Below are 23249 nucleotides of genomic sequence, written 5' to 3'. Positions count from 1 at the left end.
ATAACTCATATACCATATAATTTACCCATTTAAACTATACAATTCAATGGTTTTAGTATTTTCACAGGTGCAAACATCACCACAGTCTAATTTTACAACATTTTCATTCTCCCATTAGCAGTCACTCCATATCCTTCCTGTTTAGCCCCAGGCAACCATTAATTTACTATCTGTCTTTGGGGATTTGCTCTTCTGGACATTTCATTTAAATGGAACCATACAATATATGTGGCCTTTTGTGCCTGGCTTCTCTCACTTAAAGTTTCAAGGTTCATCCATGTCCTAGCATATATCAATATTTTGTTCCTTTTAATTGCCAAATAATATTCCATTGTATTGATATACCACATTTTATTTTTCTGCTCACTGCTTAGACATTGGGTTATTTCTACTCTTTGTTATAAATAATGCTGCTGTGAACATTATTGTGCAAGTTTTGTGTGGACGTACGTTTTCATTTCTCTTGGGTATGTACCTAGGAATGGAATTTGCTAGGTCATATGATAACTCTTTTTGACATTTTGAGGAACTGCCGAACTGTTTTCCAATGTGACTGTACCATTTTACATTCCCACCAGCCATGTATGAGGGTTCTAATTTTTCCACATCTTTGCCATCACTTGTTATTGTCTTTGTTTTTTATTATAGCCATCCTCGTGGGTGTGAATTGGTATCACATTCTTGTTTAGATTTGCATTTCCTTGATGGCTAATGATGCTGAAAATCTTTTCATGTGCTTATTGGCCATTTGTATATCGTCTTTGGAGAAATGTCTAATCAGAGCCTTTGCCCATTTTTAAATTGGGCTATTTATCTTTTTATTATTGAGTTGTAAGGGTTCTTTATATATTTCTGGATACAAATCCTTATCAGATGTATGATTTACAAATATTTTCTCCCATTCTGTGGATTGTCTTATCACCTTATTGATGGTATTGTTTAGAGCACATTTAAAAAAAAGTTTTAATGAAGTTCAGTCTATTTTTCTTCTTTTGCTGCTTGTGCTTTTGGAGCTATATCTGAGAAGACTTTGCCTAACACAAGGTCATGAAGATTTATTCCTATGTGCCCCCCTCATTTAAATAACTATAGCTCTTTGGGTCAGAATGCTTTCAGAATAAAATTAACTTTTGAATAAGAAACATTTTTCATTTTAAGCAGTTTTCATTAGAGATCATTCATTAAGGAAAGCAACAGTGAATAATTTTTTGTTACTCCCTTCATTTTCTGTGAAAAACAAGTGAAGTGGCACCAAGTGTTTGCCTAGAATTGACAATTTTATTTTGTTAATTACTACGCTTATGTGTGTTGTTGAGGTAAAAAAAAAAAATAGTATGCTAGTCACTTACTGTGGTTTTTACAATAGCTTTGATCAGTGTGGCTAAAGTCAGTTCTTAGAAATATCAGAAAAATTAGTGAATGTAGAACTGTAGATGCTATGCTAGTTCATAGGAAAACCAGGCTCAAATTCAAGTTGCCCTAAACAGATAGCCCATGACTCCTTCCCTCACATCATCATGTATTATATATGTCTAAGGATAAGCACTAGCTACTAAATGCTGTGACATTTAGCAAAATTCATAATCTCTTATTCGTTATTTCAAAGTAACACATTACTTGATTTCCTGAATTAGGTAAATAAAAGGGTTTGTTGACCCCATGTAATTTCTGTACAATTCACAGAATGAAGTTGTAAGAACAATTTTATTTCACTCACAGCCATAAATAACCAAATATAAGGCACATTTTCTAAAGGCTTATACATTTTAAATCCAAAATATGACGTGATCTTATATGTAGAAAATCCTAAGGAATACACACAGACACACACATACACAAATACTAGAACTAATAAGAGTTCAACAAAATCACTAGGTATAAGATCAATATAAAAATCAATTGTATTTCCATATCTTAGTAGTGAGTAATTCAAATATGAAGTTAAGAAAATAATTTCATTCACAATAGCATCAAAAAGAATAAAATATTTAGGAATAAATTTAACAAAAGAAGTATAAGACTTGTACACTGAAAACTATAAAACATTGCTGAAAAAAATTAAAGATCTGAATAAATGAAGAGACATTCCATGTTCACAGATTGTAAGATTCAATATTGTTAAAATGGCAATTCAATATTGTGAAAACCATCTACATATTCAATACAATTCCTGTCAAAATCCCAGCTGGCTTTTTTCCCCCCAGAACTTGAGAAGCTGATCCTAAAATTCATATGGAAATGCAAAGGACTCAGACTAGCCAAAACAATCTTGAAAAAGAAAGCCTTATACTGCCCAACTTCAAAATTTATTATAAAGCTACAGGAATCAAGATAGTGTGGTACTTGCTTACAGAAAGACATATATATCAATGTAGTAATTGAATTGAAAATCTGAAATAGACCCTTTTATGGTCAATTGATTTTTCACAAAGGTGCCAAGGCAATTTAATGTTAAAAGGATAGTCTTTTCAGCAAACAGTACTAGGATAATTATTATATCCTCAGATAAAAATATTAATTTGGACCCTTGTCTCATACCATATACCAGAATTAACTAAAAGTGGATAATAGGTCTAAATATAAGAATTAAGAATATAAAACTCTTAGAAGAAAACATAGAAGTAAATCTTTTTAACCTTGGATTAGGCATTGATTTCTTAGAAATGACGCTTAAAGCACAAGTAATAAAAGAAAACATTGGTAAATTAGGTTTCTTCAAAATGAAAAACTTGTATGCTTCAGAAAACATCACTGAGAAAATGAAATGACAAACCACAGACTTGGAAAAATTACTTGCAAATCATATATTCAAGCAAGGACTTGTATTCAAAATATATAAAGAGCTCTTACAACTCAATAATAAGAGGACAACCCAACTAAAAAATGGGCAAAAGATTTGAATAGACATTTCACCAACAAATGATCAATCAGCACATGAAAAGATGTTCAACATCATTAGTGACTATAGAAATGCAAATCAAAACCATAATGAGATATTACTTTACACCCACAAGAATGTAACTATAAACGGGCACGAGGTTTCTTTGGGGAGGATGAAAATATTCTAAAATTAGATTGTGGTGATGGTTGCACAGCTCTGTAAATTTACTAAAAATCCATGGATTTTAAAATGAGTGAATTTATGGTATGTAAATATATCTCAATAATGTTGTTTAAAAAGTCTTAAACCCAGAAATTGACAAGTAAACAGAATCTTAATTAAGTAATATACTAATATTTCTTTCATGCTGGATAATACAACTGATTTTTTTTAAATTTATTTATTATTTATTTATTATTTATTTTTGGCTGTGTTGGGTCTTCATTTCTGTGCGAGGGCTTTCTCTAGTTGCGGCAAGTGAGGGCCACTCTTCATCGCGATGCGCGGGTCTCTCACTATCGCGGCCTCTCTTGTTGCGGAGCACAGGCTCCAGACACGCAGGCTCAGTAGTTGTGGCTCACGGGCCTAGTTGCTCCGCAGCATGTGGGATCTTCCCAGACCAGGGCTCGAACCCGTGTCCCCTGCATTAGCAGGCAGATTCTCAACCACTGCGCCACCAGGGAAGCCCACAACTGATTATTAATCATGATATACATCCTGATCTAGAAGTTTATAGTCAAAAATCAAGTATATTTCGTGATGAAGGATAGTGAAGCTCAGTGGATTTCTAGTGTCATTAGAGTTCTTGATTAATAAGTTGGCAGTCTATCACCAACTTGGAACTGTTAGAATTGGAGTAAGGCTGTCTGCATGGTACAGTGGATGTGATCGCTGCTGTCCCGCTGGTAGACCTTGTCACCAACAGCAGTTAAGTTCATCACAAGCTCTTCACTTCATTTTCAAATTCCAGGAACACAAGACATGAATTCTTGTCAAGCTTTCATCGATTACTTACTTTGGTATGTATTTTGCTTTGTATTTCATTAGAGTAAAAAAGCCATAAAGAATATCCTACAAAAATGCACCCATTTACCAGCTCTCGAGCCACTTCTTCATGATGCTCCTCCCAATATTCTGAAGTATGTGGTTGGACAGTTCAGTAAGGTAAGACATGCTCTCTTAGCCTAGACGTGGGGGAAGAAAATTGAAATGGGGTATTAACTTGTTTCTTCTGCTGGGTCAATGTTTTCTTCTGTAAGATGAGGGCAGGGTTTTGCTACTTAACTTTCACCTATCATATTGACACGGAAGGTAATACAGGTTAATAAAATTAACATAAGCTAATAAAATTCACACATAAATAATTCACACTTTCTTCTTCCTCATATTTTCCTCACAGCCTCTGTACTGTCTTTTTTATGTTCTTGGAGAGTAAAGAGTCAACATATAAAAATCTCATAGCGCAGATAATTTATACTGAGAAGTAACTTTTGGTAATTTTCCCAGTGTCTGTTAGTTTCACTCATCTGGGAACACTGCGAAGACCTTATAAAGGAAAGGAAAAAGGTCTCTGAGTCACTGAAATATTTTTTGCAACGTGCATGCACTTTACCGGAGATGCTTTGAGACAGTCACTTGGAGTGTATTGACTTATTCTGTGAACAGTTTTAACAAACGTGGCTGTCGTATTTCTTAGACCACTGCAGATTCAAGGTAGTAAGGTAGAAAGGTCAAGCTGCTGGAAGGGGCTCAGCCAGTGGGACTGACTGCTGAAAGCGTAGGCTGAGAGAGAGTGAGTGCGTTCTCACAGCTGTGGATGGCCAGGAGGGGGACCCTAAGCTATCAACAACTGTGTTCAGGAGGTTGGGTTTAAGAAAGCAGGGTCTTTGGAATTAGTATCCCACTGTGGCCATGAGCCCAGGCTCTGGAGCTGGGGTGCCTGGATTCCCCATTTACCAGCAACAATGCCTTTAGCAAGTCTTGACCTCTCTAAACCTTAGTGTGATTACCCATAAATGGGCTTAATAAAAGAACCTATTTTTATAGGGTCATTGTAAAGGTTAATGAGATGTTATATATAAAGAGTTTAGCTTAATCCCAGGCATATCCTAAGCACTCAAAAAAAAGAAAAAAACCCACAAAGTCTCAAAAATTTGTGTTTAAGAAATAAAACATGGACGTGGTTAAGGCTGATTTTTAAAAAATAATAAAAATGAGTGGCGGGCCAAATTCATTTGAATAGTCACTTATAACGCTATATAAAGGAGGTACTACTGTTTGTATATTGCATTTCTACAAATGATGAACAAAAACTATATATTGCTGTAATGTTTAGGTTAGGCCTTACAGCTAAATAGGTCTAGTTTTAGGTACTCATCTGAAAGATCATACTGTCTGCTAACAGCCCTCAGTTCTCTGAATCCTTTCCATGATCTCCAACAGCTTGGTTGCCCCTCAAGCACCATAGTCACTGGACGGTAGAAGGTTGTAAGTTGCTGAAGGCCCCTCAGGATACAATTCTATGTGTCAAACACCTATGCTCTGTCTTCCTCCTTCTAAGTAAATAATCGAACTTTGTTTTCTTGGTGCTAAGTAAGAAAGTGACCAGCTAATTCGATCAGCTAAGGGGGAGGGCGGTGTAAGGAGATGAGTGGATCATTCACAGTCATCAGCTCTTGAAAGTGAGTAGTTGACCTGATTTCTGAAAGCTTCATTTTATCGTCTAATCTTTTCGGCTACAGGAAGTGAGATATTCTGGTTTTATTGAACTTGAACTTTACTGAACTTTATGAAAATGAACACTAGCTTGAACTGAGTTCAAAATAAGTCACCTTGTAAAGTAAATCAGAGGGATTTGTGGAAGTTAGACAGCCAAGATAAAGACAGTACTGCATATCACATGCTCTTATAAATGTGCCTTTGGGAACATTTCTTCAGGCAGAATTTTGCATTTTCTTAATCTAAGGATCCAGAGCACTAGAAAAGAGATGGGAAAGCAAGGCAGAAGGTAAAAAGGTATGAATTTAACATGGCTGCAGACAGATAGGAGGTAATAAAAACCCTCCAGGCCAAACAAAATATTTAAAACCGACACATCTATAGGCTTTTCCATTTTTAGATATACACACTAGTGCCATCTTTTACTGTCCAGTTGATATGTATTATCATTATATTAGCAAGATCCTTTTGTAGTTTTAAGTATTAAAGTTCCTACATGTACCCAGCAGTCTGTTAAGCATTAAGGGATAGGCAAAAAATGAATAAGACCAAGTTCTTTTTCAAGGAATTTTATAATCGAGCTGGGGGACCAGATGGAACAATCAGAAAACACTTCAATGTGCTAGACTTCATGATAAACTTTAAAAAAAAAAAATTGAGAAGGAATGAGTGAATGCAGCCTGAGATATTCGGGGAGGACTTCAGCGGAAGAAGTACAAGTGAAAAAAAAGCTGGTCTTTAAAGAAAGAGGAAGAATGGAGGAAGAAAGAAAGGGTGTTTCTGTCAGAGGGAATGGTAGCAATGGCCATGGAAGGAACAAAGCAGGAACCGCATCCCCAGCCCCCAGGACCTTCCTTATCTGTTCCTCGTCTGGTGGTCATGTTGTCTTGCATGATTAACCTCTTCATCTCCACTGGCTCTTTCCTTTCAACACACTAACATCCATTGTCAAACCCAGTGAATTTATTTAGTTCTCATCAGTCGCTTCTTAAAGTCTTCTCTCGCATTTGTTGATTCTTTACTTCCCTGGTTTTTCTTCTGTCTCTAACACCTCCTCAATTTCATTTCTCTGCCTACTCCTTAGTATGTTCTTTCATTTCCTAAACATTTATTGAGCATCTATTAGGCACCAGGCACTAGAGAAATGAATGAATGAATGAATGGTTTCTACCTTCAATGCCATTTATGTGTGACAGACATATAAACTAATAATTAAAATATTATGTGGCAAGTGCACTGATAGGGGTTTAACAGAACTCCATGAGAGAAGAAAAGTACCCAACTCATCCTGGGAAAAGAGAATAGGGGTATCCCAGAGAAAGTTTCTTAAAGGAGGTGACATCTGAGCTGAGTCTTAAAACATAAGCAAGAGTGGGAATTTCCTGATGGTCCAGTTTCCACTGCAGGGGGGCACTGACTCGACCCCTGGTTGGGGAACTAAGATCCTGCATGCCACGTGGCGTGGCCAAAAAATAAAAAATAAAAAAGATAAGAGTGAGCCAAGTAATGGGGGAGGTGTGTGGAGGGTGGAAGGTTATTCTAGGAAGAGGAAACAGCACAGGCAAAGGCAAGAAATGGTTTGGACACATCCTTTGAGATTATTGAAATAAAATTTAGCATAGAGGTTGGTAGGGAAGGACACTGGAGAGGTATTTAGGACCTGAGTCACAGAAGGCCCTCTGTGCCTTGTTAAGGAGCTTGGAGAGACCTCCAGTTTGTATAAGACAAGAACAGATACTGCTTTACCTTGTATGTATATGAGTGGCTCTCCATTATCTTTGCTCCTGTTCATTGCCTTTATTCCATCTCCGCAACATAAAAAGTTAACACATTTCTAAAAAGGCTGCATTTTACTTCCAATGGTCAGCAAATTTAGGCTCATTACTTTACAGGTATATTGGACATAAATTCTCTTATACATTTCCTCAGATATATTATTGCTTTTCAGTAGTAAAAATCCAACTTGGAAAAGAAAAGCTGACATTTTTATGTGCTTCACTTTTCAAGGTGCTGCCACATGATAGCAAAGCTCGACGACTTTTTGTAACAAGTGGTGGACTTAAAAAGATTCAAGAAATAAAAGCAGAACCTGGATCTCTCCTTCAAGAATACATCAACAGTATTAACAACTGTTACCCAGAAGAAATAGTAAGGTGGGAAAAATGGACTTTGAGAAAGTCAAAGTTATAATGTAGTTTTTCTGTTCTCAAACCTAGATTTTACATCTACTGTGTCAAAATGTGGACTTTGAAATAGCACGTAAGACCAGTGTATACTTCTACTTCTCTCTTGATCTCTTTTATTCCTCAAATTAAATGATGTTCTGATTGACACATACATTTCCACATCAAACTGGAATGCCATTTGAGATATTTCTGTACTAATTTAATACATGCTTTACTAAAGAGTACTCAAATACAGAGTTCAAAGTAAATTAACAATCTTTAATATGAACCTGATTTAGAAAGAGTCTGATTTTCAGAGTTCCCTGCATATTATTTCTCTGCCTTAAGCTCCATTCATATCAGTGAAAGTATTACAAATAAAAAAGAGATGTTGAATGGCAAAGAGAAAGTTACTATCTATATTTGAAAAAAATTAAATAAATAATGTTTTTTATGAAATGCAGATGCTTCATAGTAATGTAGCAGGAAGCTTTTTTCAAGATTAATTTTTTTAATGAGGTTGGTTTGCAGAGCATTAAACCTAAGCCTCAGTCCCTGTAAGCCTAAAAGAGAACTCTACCACTAAACCCCAAATAAATAAAAGCAAAGTTACCAAGTACAGATAGAATTATTAAGCAACTGAATCTTGAAAAGTGTCCACAAAACATGCAGAATTAAAGGCTATATTTATCTATATTTTTCTAATACTACATTCATTTCTTATTTTCTCTTAATATTAGAGATTACAAATTCCAATTTTTAAAATTTGTTATAATTTATATGTTATATAAACTATTCTTCCTATTTATTTATTTTTCTTCAATTTATTTATTTATTTTTTAAACTTTTTATTTTTTATTGGCATATAGTCGATTAACAGTGTTGTGATAGTTTCAGGTGTACAACAAAGTGATTCAGTTATACATATACATGTATCTATTCTTCAAATTCTTTTACCATTTAGGTTGTTACATAATATTAAGCAGAGTTCCATGTGCTATACAGTAGGTCCTTGTTGGTTATCCATTTTAAATACAGCAGTGTTTACATGTCAGTCACAAACTCCCTAACTATCCCTTCCACTCACCCTTCCCCCCTGGTAACCATAAGTTCATTCTCTAAGTCTGTGAGTCTGTTTCTGTTTTGTAAATAAGTTCATTTGTATCATTTCTTTTTAGATTCCGCATATAAGTGATATCATACGATATTTCTCTTTCTCTGTCTGACTTAACTTCACTCAGTATGACAATCTCTAGGTCGGTCCATGTTGCTGCAAATGGCATTATTTCATTCTTTTTAATGGCTGAGTAATATTCCACTGTATACATGTACCACATCTTCTTTATCCATTACTCTGTTGATGGACATTTAGATTGCTTCCATGTCTTGGCTATTGTAAACAGTGCTGCAGTGAACACTGGGGTGCATATATCCTTTTGGACCACATTTTTCTCTGGATATATGGTCAGGAGTGAGATTGCAGGATCATATGGTAGCTCTATTTTTAGTTTTTTAAGGAACTTCCAGACTGTTCTCCATAGTAGCTGTACCAATTTACATTCCCACCAACAGTGTAGGAGGGTTCCCTTTTCTCCACAACCTCTACAGCATTTATTGTTTGTGGATTTTTTGATGATAGCCATTTTGACTGGTGTGAGGTGATATCTCATTGTAGTTTTGATTTGCATTTCTCTAATAATTAGTGATGTTGAACATCTTTTCATGTGCTTCTTGGCCATCTGTATGTCATCTCTGGAGAAATGTCTACTTAGGTCTTCCGCCCATTTTTTGACTGGGGTTGTTTGTTTTGATGATATTAAGCCGCATGAGCTGTTTATAAGTTTTGGAGACTAATCCTTTGTCAGTCACATCATTTGCAAATATTTTCTCCCAATCTGTGGGTTGTCTTTTCATTTTGTTTATGGTTTCCTTTGATGTGCAAAAGCTTTTGAGTTTCATTAGGTCCCATTTGTTTATTTTTGTTTTTATTTCCATTACTCTGGGAGTATTCTTCCTATTTAATATCAGTGGTTTTTAATACATATGGTAACATTGATTTTAAAAGCACAAAAATAATTTTAAGATTGAAATTTGTTTTATATTCACATATACTCTGCCAGTAAATTCTTTCCAGAGGTGTACAAGTTCATTCACTTTGGGGAGGTTTATGAGAACTTCTTGACCAAAAGAGTTCCAATAAATTACCTTTGAAAATATTAATATATATAAAATACATCAAAGGAGTAGTATATCATAACATGTATGTATACTATGTATAATATATAAATAAAATAACATACCAAAAAGGTTGTATAACATATAAATATGTGTGAACCCACTAAATGAAGGAAATATGAAAATCTTTTATGAAGAAAATTAAGTTAATTTTTGTGCATGGAATGTATGTCCCTTCAGGAAGAATGCTATTTTATATAAGTTTAAAATAACTTTCTATGCAATTTTCTAACATAAACAGAATTATAGAAAAATGGAAAAAGCAAACTAACTGGTCCCCCAAATGGATTGACCTATTAGAATTAACCAAAGGTAAGGTGCTTTCTTGAATAGAAGTTTTCTTTCCACTAATTTCTAGGATTGTTTTACAGGACACCAGGGGAAATAAAAAACTCTGTCATGTTAGAATTTGACCTGGTTCTTTGTCAAAATACCATTGTAAAATTTCCACTTCTCATATTCTGGGATCTGGGATTTCATTTTAAAAACTGGCTAATTATCATGAAGAATTTTGGTTAGCTGGCTAACTTTTTCAAGTTTCTGACATATATTTTTTAAAGCGTTGGGCTCTATAGAACTTAGAGGAGTTTTATAGAAATCTCTGAAAATTTGCCTTTCTATGAAAGCAGACAAATATAATCTCAAAATTGTTTAATTTTTGCTATCATAATTCTCAAAAATGAGTTGGTGACTATTTTAGAATTATTCTTTATAAGACAGATTATCAGTGGATACATTCTCTCAGCTGTTTTTAGCCTAAACATTTATTTCACATTGCCTTCTAATTTTAGTAATCTTTAAAGATGTTTAATAAAGGTGGTTGGTATTATGAGAGGGAAGGGGCCCCGGACGAGATGTTAGAAGACCTAAGTTCTAATCCTGGGCCACTCCACAGCTGTTGTCTTCTGGATCTCTGCCTAAACTGGGGTGCGAGGCATGCATATAGTCTTCCATTCAGCACATTTCTGGTGTGATAACAGCTATTACAGTAACCCAAATTCTACATGGGTCTAGGATGAGTTAACTCCCCTATATTCTTAAAGGCCAGGAAGAAGTAGGGTGATAGCCAGAGGAAAGGCATTTCCAGTTCTTTTTTGGAGGTTCGTTTTGGTTCTTTCATGAGGAGTATGGCTAAAAGCTCGGACTTAGGTATCAAACAGATCTAAGTTCCTATCTCAGTCCAAACGACTTGCTAACTGTGACTTTGAAGATATTACTTAACCCTCTTAGCCAGTTTCCTCATCTCTAAAATGTGAATAATTACCTACTTCACAGAGTTGCTATTAGGATTAAGTGAGTGGCTATTAGGATTAGCCACAGGGTTTACAGATAGGAAAAATTCAATTCAGTAAATATCTGTGTTATGGTCCTCTGTGGGCACCCCTCTTCTTGTTCTTTTTTTCTTTTTCTTTTTTTTTAAGTTGAAATACAGTTGATTTACAATGTTGTGTTAGTTTCTGGTGTACAGCAAAGTGATTCATATATATATATTCAGATATATTCATATATTCTTTTTCATATTCTTTTCCATTATGGTTTATTACAGGATATTGAATATAGTTCCCTGTGCTATACAGTAGGACCTTGTTGTTTATCTATTTGATATATAGTAGTTTGTATCTGCTAATCTCGAACTCTGAATTTATCCCTTCCCCATCCCCTGCCCTCTCTGGTAACCATAAGTTTGTTTTCTATGTCTGTGAGTCTGTTTCTGTTTTGTAAATAAGTTCATTTGTGTTACATTTTAGATTCCACATGTAAGTGATATCATATGGTATTTGTCTTTCTCTTTCTGGCTTACTTCACTTACTATGATAATCTCTAGGTCCATCCATGTTGCTGCAAATGCCATCATTTCATTCTTTTATATGGTTGAGTAGTATTCCATTGTGTGTGTGTGTGTGTGTGTGTATGTGTATGTGTATGTATGTATACTAAATCTTTATCTTTATGTCATCTGTCGATGGACATTTAGGTTGCTTCCATGTCTTGGCTACTGTAAATAGTGCTTCTGTGAATATTGGGGTGTATGTATCTTTTCAAATTATAGTTTTGTCTGGATATATGCCCAGGAGTGTTATTGCTGGATCGTATAGCAACTCTATTTTTAGTTTTTAAGGAACCTCCATGGTGTTTTCCACAGTGGCTGCACCAACTTACATTCCCATCAACAGTGTAGGAGGATTATTTCTCCACACTCTATCCAGCATTTGTTATTTGTAGACTTTTTAATGATGGCCATTCTGACCAGTGTGAGGTGATATCTCATTGTAGTTTTTATTTGCACTTCTCTAATAATTAGCAATGTTGAACATCTTTTCATGTGCCTGTTGGACATCTGTGTGTCATCGTTGGAGAAATGTCTATTGAGGTGTTCTACCCATTTTTTGATTGGGTTTTTTGTTTTTCTGTTATTGAGTTATATGAGCTGTTTGTATATTTTGGAAATTAAGCCCTTGTTGGTCGCATCATTTTCAAATATTTTCTCCCAGTCCATAGACTTTTCATTTTGTTTACGGTTTCCTTTGCTTACAGAACCTTATAAGTTTGATTAGGTCCCATTTGTTTATTGTTGCTTTTATTTCTATTGCCTTGGGAGACTGACCTTAGAAAACATTGCTACAATTTATGTCAGAAAATGTTTTGTCTGTGTTCTCTTCTAGGAGTTTTATGGTGCCATGTCTTATATTTAAGTCTTTGAGCCATTTCCAGTTTATTTTTATGTATGGTGTGAGGGAGTGTTCTAACTTCATTGATTTACATGTGGCTGTCCAGCTTTCCCAACACCAAAGAAACAGATATTCAGGTACAGGAGGGTCCCAAACAGACCTACACCAAGGCATATTATTCTTGTTCTTTTTTCTATCCATGTTAAGTCACATTATTAGCTAGATCAAATTTAACATTATAATAATACTGGAGAAACTTATGTAGCAGCACTTGGCCACTTATCATTTTTTCGCTATTTGTTTTGATGATAAATGCATAGCAAGCAAATATTTGTTTCATTTTTGCAAGTATAAAAGACATAAATAAAGATTGTTCTGATTAGATTTAAATTGCTTTTAATTGCTAAGGTAGGGATTCCAAACTTTTTCCTGATGAGAAGCTACTTTTGAATTCCTTAGCGACCAGAGGGCAGATAGCAGAAGCAAGAAGAACTACAATCCTGCAGCCTGTGGAACAAAAACCACATTCACAGAAAGATAGACAAGATGAAAAGGCAGAGGGCTATGCACCAGAAGAAGGAACAAGATAAAACCCCAGAAAAACAACTAAATGAAGTGGAGATAGTCAACCTTCCAGAAAAAGAATTCAGAATAATGATAGTGAAGATGATCCAGGACCTCGGAAAAAGAATGGAGGCAAAGATTGAGAAGATGCAAGAAATGTTTAACAAGGACCTAGAAGAATTAAAGAACAAACAAACAGAGATGAACAATACAATAACTGAAATGAAAACTACACTAGAAGGAATCAATAGCAGAATAACTGAGGCAGAAGAACGGATAAGTGACCTGGAAGACAGAATGGTGGAATTCACTGCTGCGGAACAGAATAAAGAAAAAAGAATGAAAAGAAATGAAGACAGCCTAAGAGACCTCTAGGAGAACATTAAACGCAACAACATTCGCATTATAGGGGTCGCAGAAGGAGAAGAGAGAGAGAAAGGACCCAAGAAAATATTTGAAGAGACTATAGTCGAAAACTTCCCTAACATGGGAAAGAAAATAGCCACCCAAGTCCAGGAAGCGCAGAGAGTCCCATACAGGATAAACCCAAGGAGAAACACGCCGAGACAGATAGTAATCAAATTGGCAAAAATTAAAGACAAAGAAAAATTATTGAAAGCAGCAAGGGAAAAACGACCAATAACATACAAGGGAACTCCCATAAGGTTAACACCTGATTTCTAGCAGAAACTCTACAAGCCAGAAGGGAGTGGCATGATATACTTAAAGTGATGAAAGGGAAGAACCTACAACCAAGATTACTCTACCCGGCAAGGACCTCATTCAGATTCGATGGAGAAATCAAAAGCTTTACAGACAAGCAAAAGCTAAGAGAATTCAGCACCACCAAACCAGCTCTACAACAAATGCAAAAGGAACTTCTCTAAGTGGGAAACACAAGGGAAGAAAAGGACCTACAAAAACAAACCCAAAACAATTAAGAAAATGGTCATAGGAACGTGTACATATCGATAATTACCTTAAACATGAATGGATTAAATGCTCCAACCAAAAGACACAGGCTCGCTGAATGGATACAAAAACAAGACCCATATATATGCTGCCTACGAGAGACCCACTTCAGACCTAGGGACACATTCAGACTGAAAGTGAGGGGATGGAAAAAGATATTCCATGCAAACGGAAATCAAAAGAAAGCTGGAGTAGCAATACTCATATCAGATAAAATAGACTTTAAAATAAAGAATGTTACAAGAGACAAGGAAGGACACTACATAATGATCAAGGGATCAATCCAAGAAGAAGATATAAGAATTATAAATATATGCACCCAACATAGGAGCACCTCAATACATAAGGCAACTGCTAACAGCTCTAAAAGAAGAAGTCGACAGTAACACAATAATAGTGGGGGACTTTAACACCTCACTTACACCAATGGACAGATCATCCAAAATGAAAATAAATAAGGAAATAGAAGCTTTAAATGACACAATAGACCAGATAGATTTAATTGATATTTATAGGACATTCCATCCAAAAACAGCAGATTACACTTTCTTCTCAAGTGTGCACGGAACATTCTCCACAATAGATCACATCTTGGGTCACAAATCAAGCCTCAGTAAATTTAAGAAAATTGAAATCATATCAAGCATCTTTTCTGACCATGATACTATGAGATTAGAAATGAATTACAGGGAAAAAAACGTAAAAAACAAACACATGGAAGCTAAACAATACGTTACTAAATAACCAAGAGATCACTGAAGAAATCAAAGAGGAAATCAAAAAATACCTAGAGACAAATGACAATGAAAACACGATGATCCAAAACCCATGGGCTGCAGCAAAAGCAGTTCGAAGAGGGAAGTTTATAGCTATACAAGCCTACCTCAAGAAACAAGAAAAATCTCAAGTAAACAATCTCGCCTTACACCTAAAGGAACTAGAGAAAGAAGAACAAACAAAACCCAAAGTTAGCAGAAGGAAAGAAATCATAAAGATCAGAGCAGAAATAAATGAAATAGAAACAAAGAAAACAATAGCAAAGATCAATAAAACTAAAAGCTGGTTCTTTGAGAAGATAAACAAAATTGATAAGCCATTAGCCAGACTCATCAAGAAAAAGAGGGAGAGGACTCAAATCAATAAAATTGGAAGTGAAAAAGGAGAAGTTACAACAGACACCGCGGAAATACAAAGCATCCTAAGAGGCTACTACAAGCAACTCTATGCCAATAAAATGGACAACCTGGAAGATGTGGACAAATTCTTAGAAAGGTATAGCCTTCGAAGACTGAACCAGGAGGAAATAGAAAATATGCACAGACCAATCACAAGTAATGGAGTTGAAACTGTGATTAAAAATCTTCCAACAAACAAAAGTCCAGGACCAGATGGCTTCATAGGTGAATTCTATCAAACATTCAGAGAAGAGCTAACACCCATCCTTCTCAAACTCTTCCAAAAAATTGCAGAGAAAGGAACACTCCCAAACTCATTCTATGAGACCACCATCACCCTGATACCAAAACCAGACAAAGATACTACAAAAAGAGAAAATTACAGACCAATATCACTGATGAATATAGATGCAAAAGTCCTCAACAAAATACTAGCAAACAGAATCCAACAGCACATTAAAAGGATCATACACCATGATCAAGTGGGATTTATCCCAGGGATGCAAGCATTCTTCAATGTATGCAAATCAATCAATGTGATACACCATATTGACAAATTGAAGAATAAAAACCATATGATCATCTTAATAGATGCAGAAGAAGCTTTTGACAAAATTTGACACCCATTTATGATAAAAACTCTCCAGAAACTGGGCATAGAGGGAACCTACCTCAACATAATAAAGGCCATATATGACAAACCCACAGCAAACATCATTCTCAATGGTGAAAAACTGAAAGCATTTCCTCTAAGATCAGGAACAAGACAAGGATGTCCACTCTCACCACTATTATTCAACATAGTTTTGGAAGTCCTAGCCACGGCAATCAGAAGAAAAAGAAATAAAAGGAATACAAATTGGAAAAGAAGAAGTAAAACTGTCATTGTTTGCAGATGACATGATACTATACATAGAGAATCCTAAAAATGCCACCAGAAAACTACTAGAGCTAATCAATGAATTTGGTGAAGTTGCAGGATACAATATTAATGCACAGAAATCTCTTGCATTCCTATACACTAATGATGAAAAATCTGAAAGAGAAATTAAGGAAACACTCCCATTTACCACTGAAACAAAAAGAATAAAATACCTAGGAATAAACCTACCTAGGGAGACAAAAGACCTGTATGCAGAAAACTATAAGACACTGATGAAAGAAATTAAAGATGAGACCAACAGATGGAGAGATATACCATGTTCTTGGATTGGAAGAATCAACATTGTGAAAATGACTATACTACCCACAGCAATCTACAGATTCAATGCAATCCCTATCAAATTACCAATGGCATTTTTTACAGAACTAGAACAAAAAAATCTTAAAATTTGTATGGAGACAGAAAAGACCCCAAATAGCCAAAGCAATCTTGAGGGAAAAAAACGGAGCTGGAGGAATCAGACTCCCTGACTTCAGACTATACTACAAAGCTACAGTAATGAAGACAGTATGGTACTGGCACAAAAACAGAAACATAGATAAATGGAACAAGATAGAAAGCCCAGAGATAAACCCACGCACCTATGGTCAACTAATCTATGACAAAGGAGACAAGGATATACAATGGAGAAAAGACAGTCTCTTCAATAAGTGGTGCTGGGAAAACTGGACAGGTACATGTAGAAGAATGAAATTAGAACACTCCCTAACACCATACACAAAAATAAAGTCAAAATGGATTAGAGACCTAAATGTAAGACCAGACAATATAAAACTCTTAGAGGGAAACATAGGAAGAACACTCTTTGACATAAATCACAGCAAGATCTTTTTTGATCCAGCTCCTAGAGTAAGTAATGGAAATAAAAACAAAAATAAACAAATGGGACCTAATGAAACTTCAAAGCTTTTGCACAGCAAAGGAAACCATAAACAAGACCAAAAGACAACCCTCAGAATGGGAGAAAATATTTGCAAATGAATCAGTGGACAAAGGAATAATCCCCAAAATATATAAACAGCTCATGCAGCTCAATATTAAAGAAACAAACAACCCAATCCAAAAATGGGCAGACCTAAATAGACATTTCTCCAAAGAAGACATACAGATGGCCAAGAAGCACATGAAAAGATGCTCAACATCACTAATTATTAGAGAAATGCAAATCAAAACTACAACAAGGTATCACCTCACACCAGTTAGAATGCGCATCATCAGAAAATCTACCAACGGCAAATGCTGGATAGGGTGTGGAGAAAAGGGAACCCTCTTGCACTGTTGGTGGGAATGTAAATTGATACAGCCACTATGGAGAACAGTATGGAGGTTCCTTTAAAAACTGAAAATAGAATTACGATATGATCCTGCAATCCCACTACTGGGCATATACCCAGAGAAAACCATAATTCAAAAAGACACATGCACCCCAATGTTCATTGCAGCACTATTTACAATAGGCAGGTCATGGAAGCAACCTAAATGCCCATCGACAGATGAATGGATAAAGAAGAGATGGTACATATATACAATGGAATATTACTTAGCCATAAAAAGGAACGAAATTGTGTCATTTGTTGAGATGTGGATGGATCTAGAGACTGTCATACAGAGTGAAGTTAAGTCAGAAAGAGAAAAACAGCTATCATATATTAATGCATATATGTGGAACCTAGAATAATGGTACAGGTGAACCAGTTTGCAGGGCAGAAATTGAGACACAGATGTAGAGAACAAACATATGGACACCAAGCGGGGAAAGCAACGGGGGGGGTGGGGTGGTGGTGGTGGTGGTGGTGGTGCGATGAACTGGGTGATTGGGATTGACATGTATACACTGATGTGTATTAAATTGATGACTAATAAGAACCTGCTGTATAAAAAAATAAAATTTAAAAATTAAAAATAAAATTAAATCAAATAGAAAAAAAATCCCAGCAATTCCTAAGAATTTAGAAACAGAAGCCAATTTTACTAATTTCGTATTGTTTTAATTATCTTAAGTGACTTAAGTGACTTAAGTCTTAAGTGACTTAAGAACACAATATTTTAAATATAAATCCATTTTTGGAGTACATTCTGTAGACAAATAAATGTACAAAGAATCAAAAAAAAAAGTCTACAGATAATAAATGCTAGAGAGGGTGTAGAGAAAAGGGAACCCTTGTGTATTGTTGGTGGGGATGTAAATTGGTGGAGCCACTATGGAAAACAGTATGAAGTTTCCTTAAATAAAAATAGGCCAAAAAGAAAAAAAAAGAATTCCTTAGCATCAGACAGGTTCTAGCTGGAATGGGATTTCTGACAGTTAATGGGCAACTTGATGTACTTATTTATGGGTCCATACACTGAGATACATACGTGATCTGTATGCATTTATGAGAAGTTAGGTAGTGATAAATGTACACCCTGCTGAGGGGGTGAGAAGTGTAAGTCCTGAGCACATTTCCTTCCCTGTGGGGAATCCTGGAGATTGTGGCATCGCTGAGGTCCCTGGGGAGACAGGTATACAGTGGCAATTAGCTTGGCAATTAGCCAGGTAAAACCTCAAGAATTATAGGTAAGTCCTAATTTATTTATTGGGGACATTTATTTTAAAGCAATACTGTCCAACAGAAATACAATATGAGCCACATATGTCATTTAAAATATTCTAGTAGCCACATTTTAAAAAGTAAAATGAAACAGGGTAAATAAATATTAATGATATATTTTTGTTAGCCCAATATATCTAAGCTTTATAATTTCAATTTGTAATCAGTATAAAAATTATCAATCAGCTATTTTACATTTTTTATACTAAGTTTTTGAAATCTAGTGGGTATTTTATCACTTCTAGTGCATCTCAATTCAGATATTAAATTTCATTGGAAATACATGATCTGTATTTAGATTATATAAGTTTACAGTTAAAAAAGTAGATTCACAAGTTGTTCCAAGCACACCTAAAATTTTTCTAATAACTAATTGAATATCAGTTATTAATATTTTTAATCAAAATTAAATATAAAAATTCAGTTCCTCAGTCATATTTCTAGGGCTCGAGAACCACATGTAGCTAGTGCCTACCATATGAAACAGCACAATTTTTAAAGTTTTGGTTTTTCTAAATTCACTTTCTACCATTTCTATAAAAGTACCTATCTAGTGTCTAACACATTTATAAGACCCAGGAAGGTGAGGCCTGCTTAAAATTTGTGACTAACTCAGAGAGAAACAGTTGTAACTTCTTTGGTTTAGGAATACTTTGAAGAGACTCACTGCTGAGGGACAGTTTTTTTCAAGGATAGGAGGCCTTTGGTGGAGATACATTCTTTAAGGTAGCTCTTTATGTATGCATGTATGTATCTGTTTATCTATGACTGCCTATAAGCACACTGTTGAGAAAACACAGTTTTATCCACGTTAACTTGACAAATTGTGGAAGAAATTAATGTAATATAAATTATGAGGTTTTAAGTCAAGCATCTGAGGATAGATAAAGATTATTAACAAAGGATAAAGCAAGTCTTGAATATTAGGTTTTATTATTTATTTTATTAACCTTAGGAGGTTTAATTATTTTGAATGTTTTAGAAAATTTTAAATTACACTTACTAGATTTTTTTATCCATTTAGTGTATTCTAGAATGCCAAATTTTATTTGACATACTTTTATATGCATATAAATTCTTTTCATGGTATATGAAGCATCTCACAATGCATTAATAATAATCAATTATATATAATACTTTTATACTATATATTTTATAAAATGATAAATTTATAAATGTAAATTTATAGTACTATAGATGCCCAAAACCAACGAAAAGGATTTATTTCCTAGGTTAGTATGATGAAGTATTTGTAAACTATTTATTGAATAGCTGTTTAATGTGAATTATACTCCCAGAAATTTTTGTTTTTATGGGTAGCCAGATCTGATTAAAACATACATTGAGGGCTTCCCTGATGGCACAGTGGTTGAGAATACGTCTGCCAATGCAGGGGACTTGGGTTTGAGCTCTGGTCCAGGAAGATCCCACATGCCGCAGAGCAACTAAGCCCATGCGCCACAACTACTGAGCCCACGAGCCACAACTACTGAGCCCTTGTGCCACAACTACTGAAGCCCATGCACCTAGAGCCCATGCTCTGCAACAAGAGAAGCCTCCGCAATGAGAAGCCCGTGCACCAAAACGAAGAGTAGCCTCTGCTCGCTGCAACTAGAGAAAGTCCACGTGCAGCAACGAAGACCCAACACAGCCAAAAATAAATAAATAAATTAATTAATTTTAAAAAAAACCGTATGTTGAGAATAACCTGTAGGGTAGTCAGAATGTGGAAGTTGATTAGTAATGATAGACTGTGTTGTCTAACTTACAAAAAAACCCATTGCTGTGATCATGAAAGCAACATCAGTCACTTGACATAATGAAAACAAAGTCTCTGTAATAAAATACTGTTACTGGATCCAAGTTCCTGGCTTTGAAAATACCCCTTCTTTGCCATTGCATTGATATCCCTTAAATGTTTGCTGTTTCTCTGGCACAGTCTGGTGAGCTGTTGTTCTCTTCCTTGATCATCTCTACCCTTGTGCACAAAGCATTCCTGGAGCATAACTGGTCAGTGTATTAGAGGTTTTACTCAGAGAATTATTTCAGATAAATATCTTATATTAAATCTTTTTTGCCTACTGTGCCGAATCTTTTCACAAAGATCTAATAGAAAATTTTCTTTTTCAGGTATTATTCCCCTGGATATTCAGATATACTTCTGCAGAGAGTGGACAGCTATCAACCACTTACTAACTGAGCAAAGTTACATTTTTATACTCAAATTCACAGCAGAGTATTTATGAATGACAGTTGTTAAAGCTCTTTCTAAATATTTGAACTAAATACATTCTAGCTTTATTCACTGTGAAAAACCTTTGGATATTTTCTAAATTTATGGAATACTTTAAAAATTAGTGGCTTGAATGTATGAGGAACTATTCATGTTCATTTGCATAGGATATGATCTAAAGGTAAATTTTTAAAAGACATTAAAGGATCTAAGGCATTAGATATTGTTCCATTAAAGACCACACGCACACACCCACACACCCTTCCAACTAGATACAGATGAAAGATGGTGTTCAAAAACTCTTAATTATTTTGCCAATTCCTCACAGGCACAGGCAAGGAAGGCTGGCCTTGCAAATTCCACAGTAGGATATCCAAGGGAAGTACTAGCTGAAAGAGGACACTGATGACAAAGTACAGGGCATTTGAAAGACATACTGATGCTGGTTACACAAATGTGTTAGCCGAACACATGGAATCTATCAATAACCTGGCAGGTTTTCTTAAAATTTAGGAAGTCTCCTCTTCATCCTAAGCTTCCTAAACCTTTTCTTACCCTACCTAAACTGTTCCTTACCTTTCCTGGGGCTGGACAGGGTAGAAGTCAATATTAAGCACTATGCTATTGCAGGCATGCTTTCCATTTTCATTGAAAGGTTTCTTCTTAGTCTAGCCCTGCTCATGAATAAACAAGGAAGCAAGCAAATAAAATGGGTCCTCAGTGTTCCCTTGTCCTAGCTTCACATTCCCAGGTTTCAAAAGTCAGATTTTCAGGGATTTAAGGAAAAATTTGAAAAGAATACTGTCCGACTCAGACTTTACATTTTCACAAACAGAGCTGAGAGGAGGGTAAGAGGGAGTTGTGATAAAATTTTATATAAAAACAGCATTAGAACTGTCCTTTTCATTTTTCCGTTGTAGTGTTTCTGACCTTGGGGAATATGTGATTAGACTCAGGAGTCTTGGTTAGTTGGCAGCTGTGTCTTTTTTTTAATCTAAAGGACATTCCTTACAGTGATCTCCCCTGGAGGCCTGGAGAGGAAATAAATGGTAACCAGAGAGCCCCTTGGACACAGTGTTTCCAGTCTGGTTGGCCTTCAGGTTTCCTTCTCAGACTCTTTTTTTTTTCCCCTCTCAAAAGAAACCTACCCATTTATTTTTGGTATTTTCTGGATTCATCTCTGTCATCATTTCCTAACAGTACATAGCTTTGTTGTATATTTTTAAATTTCATCATACCCAAGATTACCCCATTTCTTTTTGCCTTGTATCAGTCTACAATTGCCTGCAGTTTGACTTTTTAATACTTTTTGAAAAGGGCCTATTTTGTTTCCTTGCAGTAATCTCTTAGATCCATTGCATAAGAAAATGTAATCTTTATCCTCAGTTTTGTAGCTTCCCTTTCTCTCCTTCCTGCCTGCCCAGCTTCTCATATGAACCTTTTAACAAACTGAGAAAATAAAGGTGGTTTCCATCTTTCTTCATTAATAATGACAGAAATTAGTCCATCTACTATAAGACCTCCTCAAATGTTGTGGGAATGGTGAATTTCCTATTATGTATTTCTTGCTATTGTATGTTGTATTTGAAATTTTTCACTTCTTAAATCATTTCATACTTATCAAACAGTTTTAAGCTAAGAAAAATAAAAATGTTTAGTGGAATTTGAATGGGTGCTTTAAGTTGTTCATATGCAGTTTGGAAAATATATGCTATGAAATGTTTCTTGACATAAAACACTTAAAGCAAAATGAAGCTTTCTTTATTCTTTGCAAAGTCTATTATGAGACTTTTAAAAAAATATTTTCTATTTGTGCTAGAGGAAAAATAGTGTCTCTCACTGATGGTATTCTTTGTTATTTTCACTCCTGGTTTGAATTTTGTCAATTCCAATCCTCTCTTTCCCCTACCCAACCCCTGCAGTTTATTTAAAATTCAACTATCATTAGGATATCTCATTTAGCTTACATGAACAACAGTTTATTTTTATCATTTCAGGAATAGAATGGTTGAATCTTATTATTGGTTGAACCTTATTATTATTCATTCAGTTCACCTGTTGTGGAAATAGGTGTGTATCAGTGGTACCTGAAAGGAGATGGTG

At 35.2% G+C, this 23249-nt stretch overlaps 1 protein-coding gene across 2 annotated transcripts in view; it reads left to right on the top strand.

Annotated features, from left to right (window-relative positions):
• Positions 1 to 22686, top strand: part of SPAG6 (sperm associated antigen 6) — a 74202-nt gene extending 51516 nt beyond the window's left edge. The window contains exons 9-11 of one of the 2 annotated variants that reach the window (XM_059915300.1): positions 3929 to 4045; positions 7607 to 7752; positions 21044 to 22686. In XM_059915300.1, the coding sequence (XP_059771283.1) occupies positions 3929 to 4045; positions 7607 to 7752; positions 21044 to 21113 (333 nt within the window). In that variant the 3' untranslated portion in view covers positions 21114 to 22686. The remainder of the gene's footprint in view (positions 1 to 3928; positions 4046 to 7606; positions 7753 to 21043) is intronic. The other variant, XM_059915301.1, reaches the window with a different exon arrangement.
• The last annotated feature ends 563 nt before the right edge of the window (positions 22687 to 23249 follow it).

Source organism: Balaenoptera ricei, chromosome 2 (assembly GCF_028023285.1).
Source record: "Balaenoptera ricei isolate mBalRic1 chromosome 2, mBalRic1.hap2, whole genome shotgun sequence".
NCBI lineage: Eukaryota > Metazoa > Chordata > Mammalia > Artiodactyla > Balaenopteridae > Balaenoptera > Balaenoptera ricei.
Note: the sequence above shows the minus strand (reverse complement) of the source record. Positions and strands in the feature narration are given on the sequence as shown.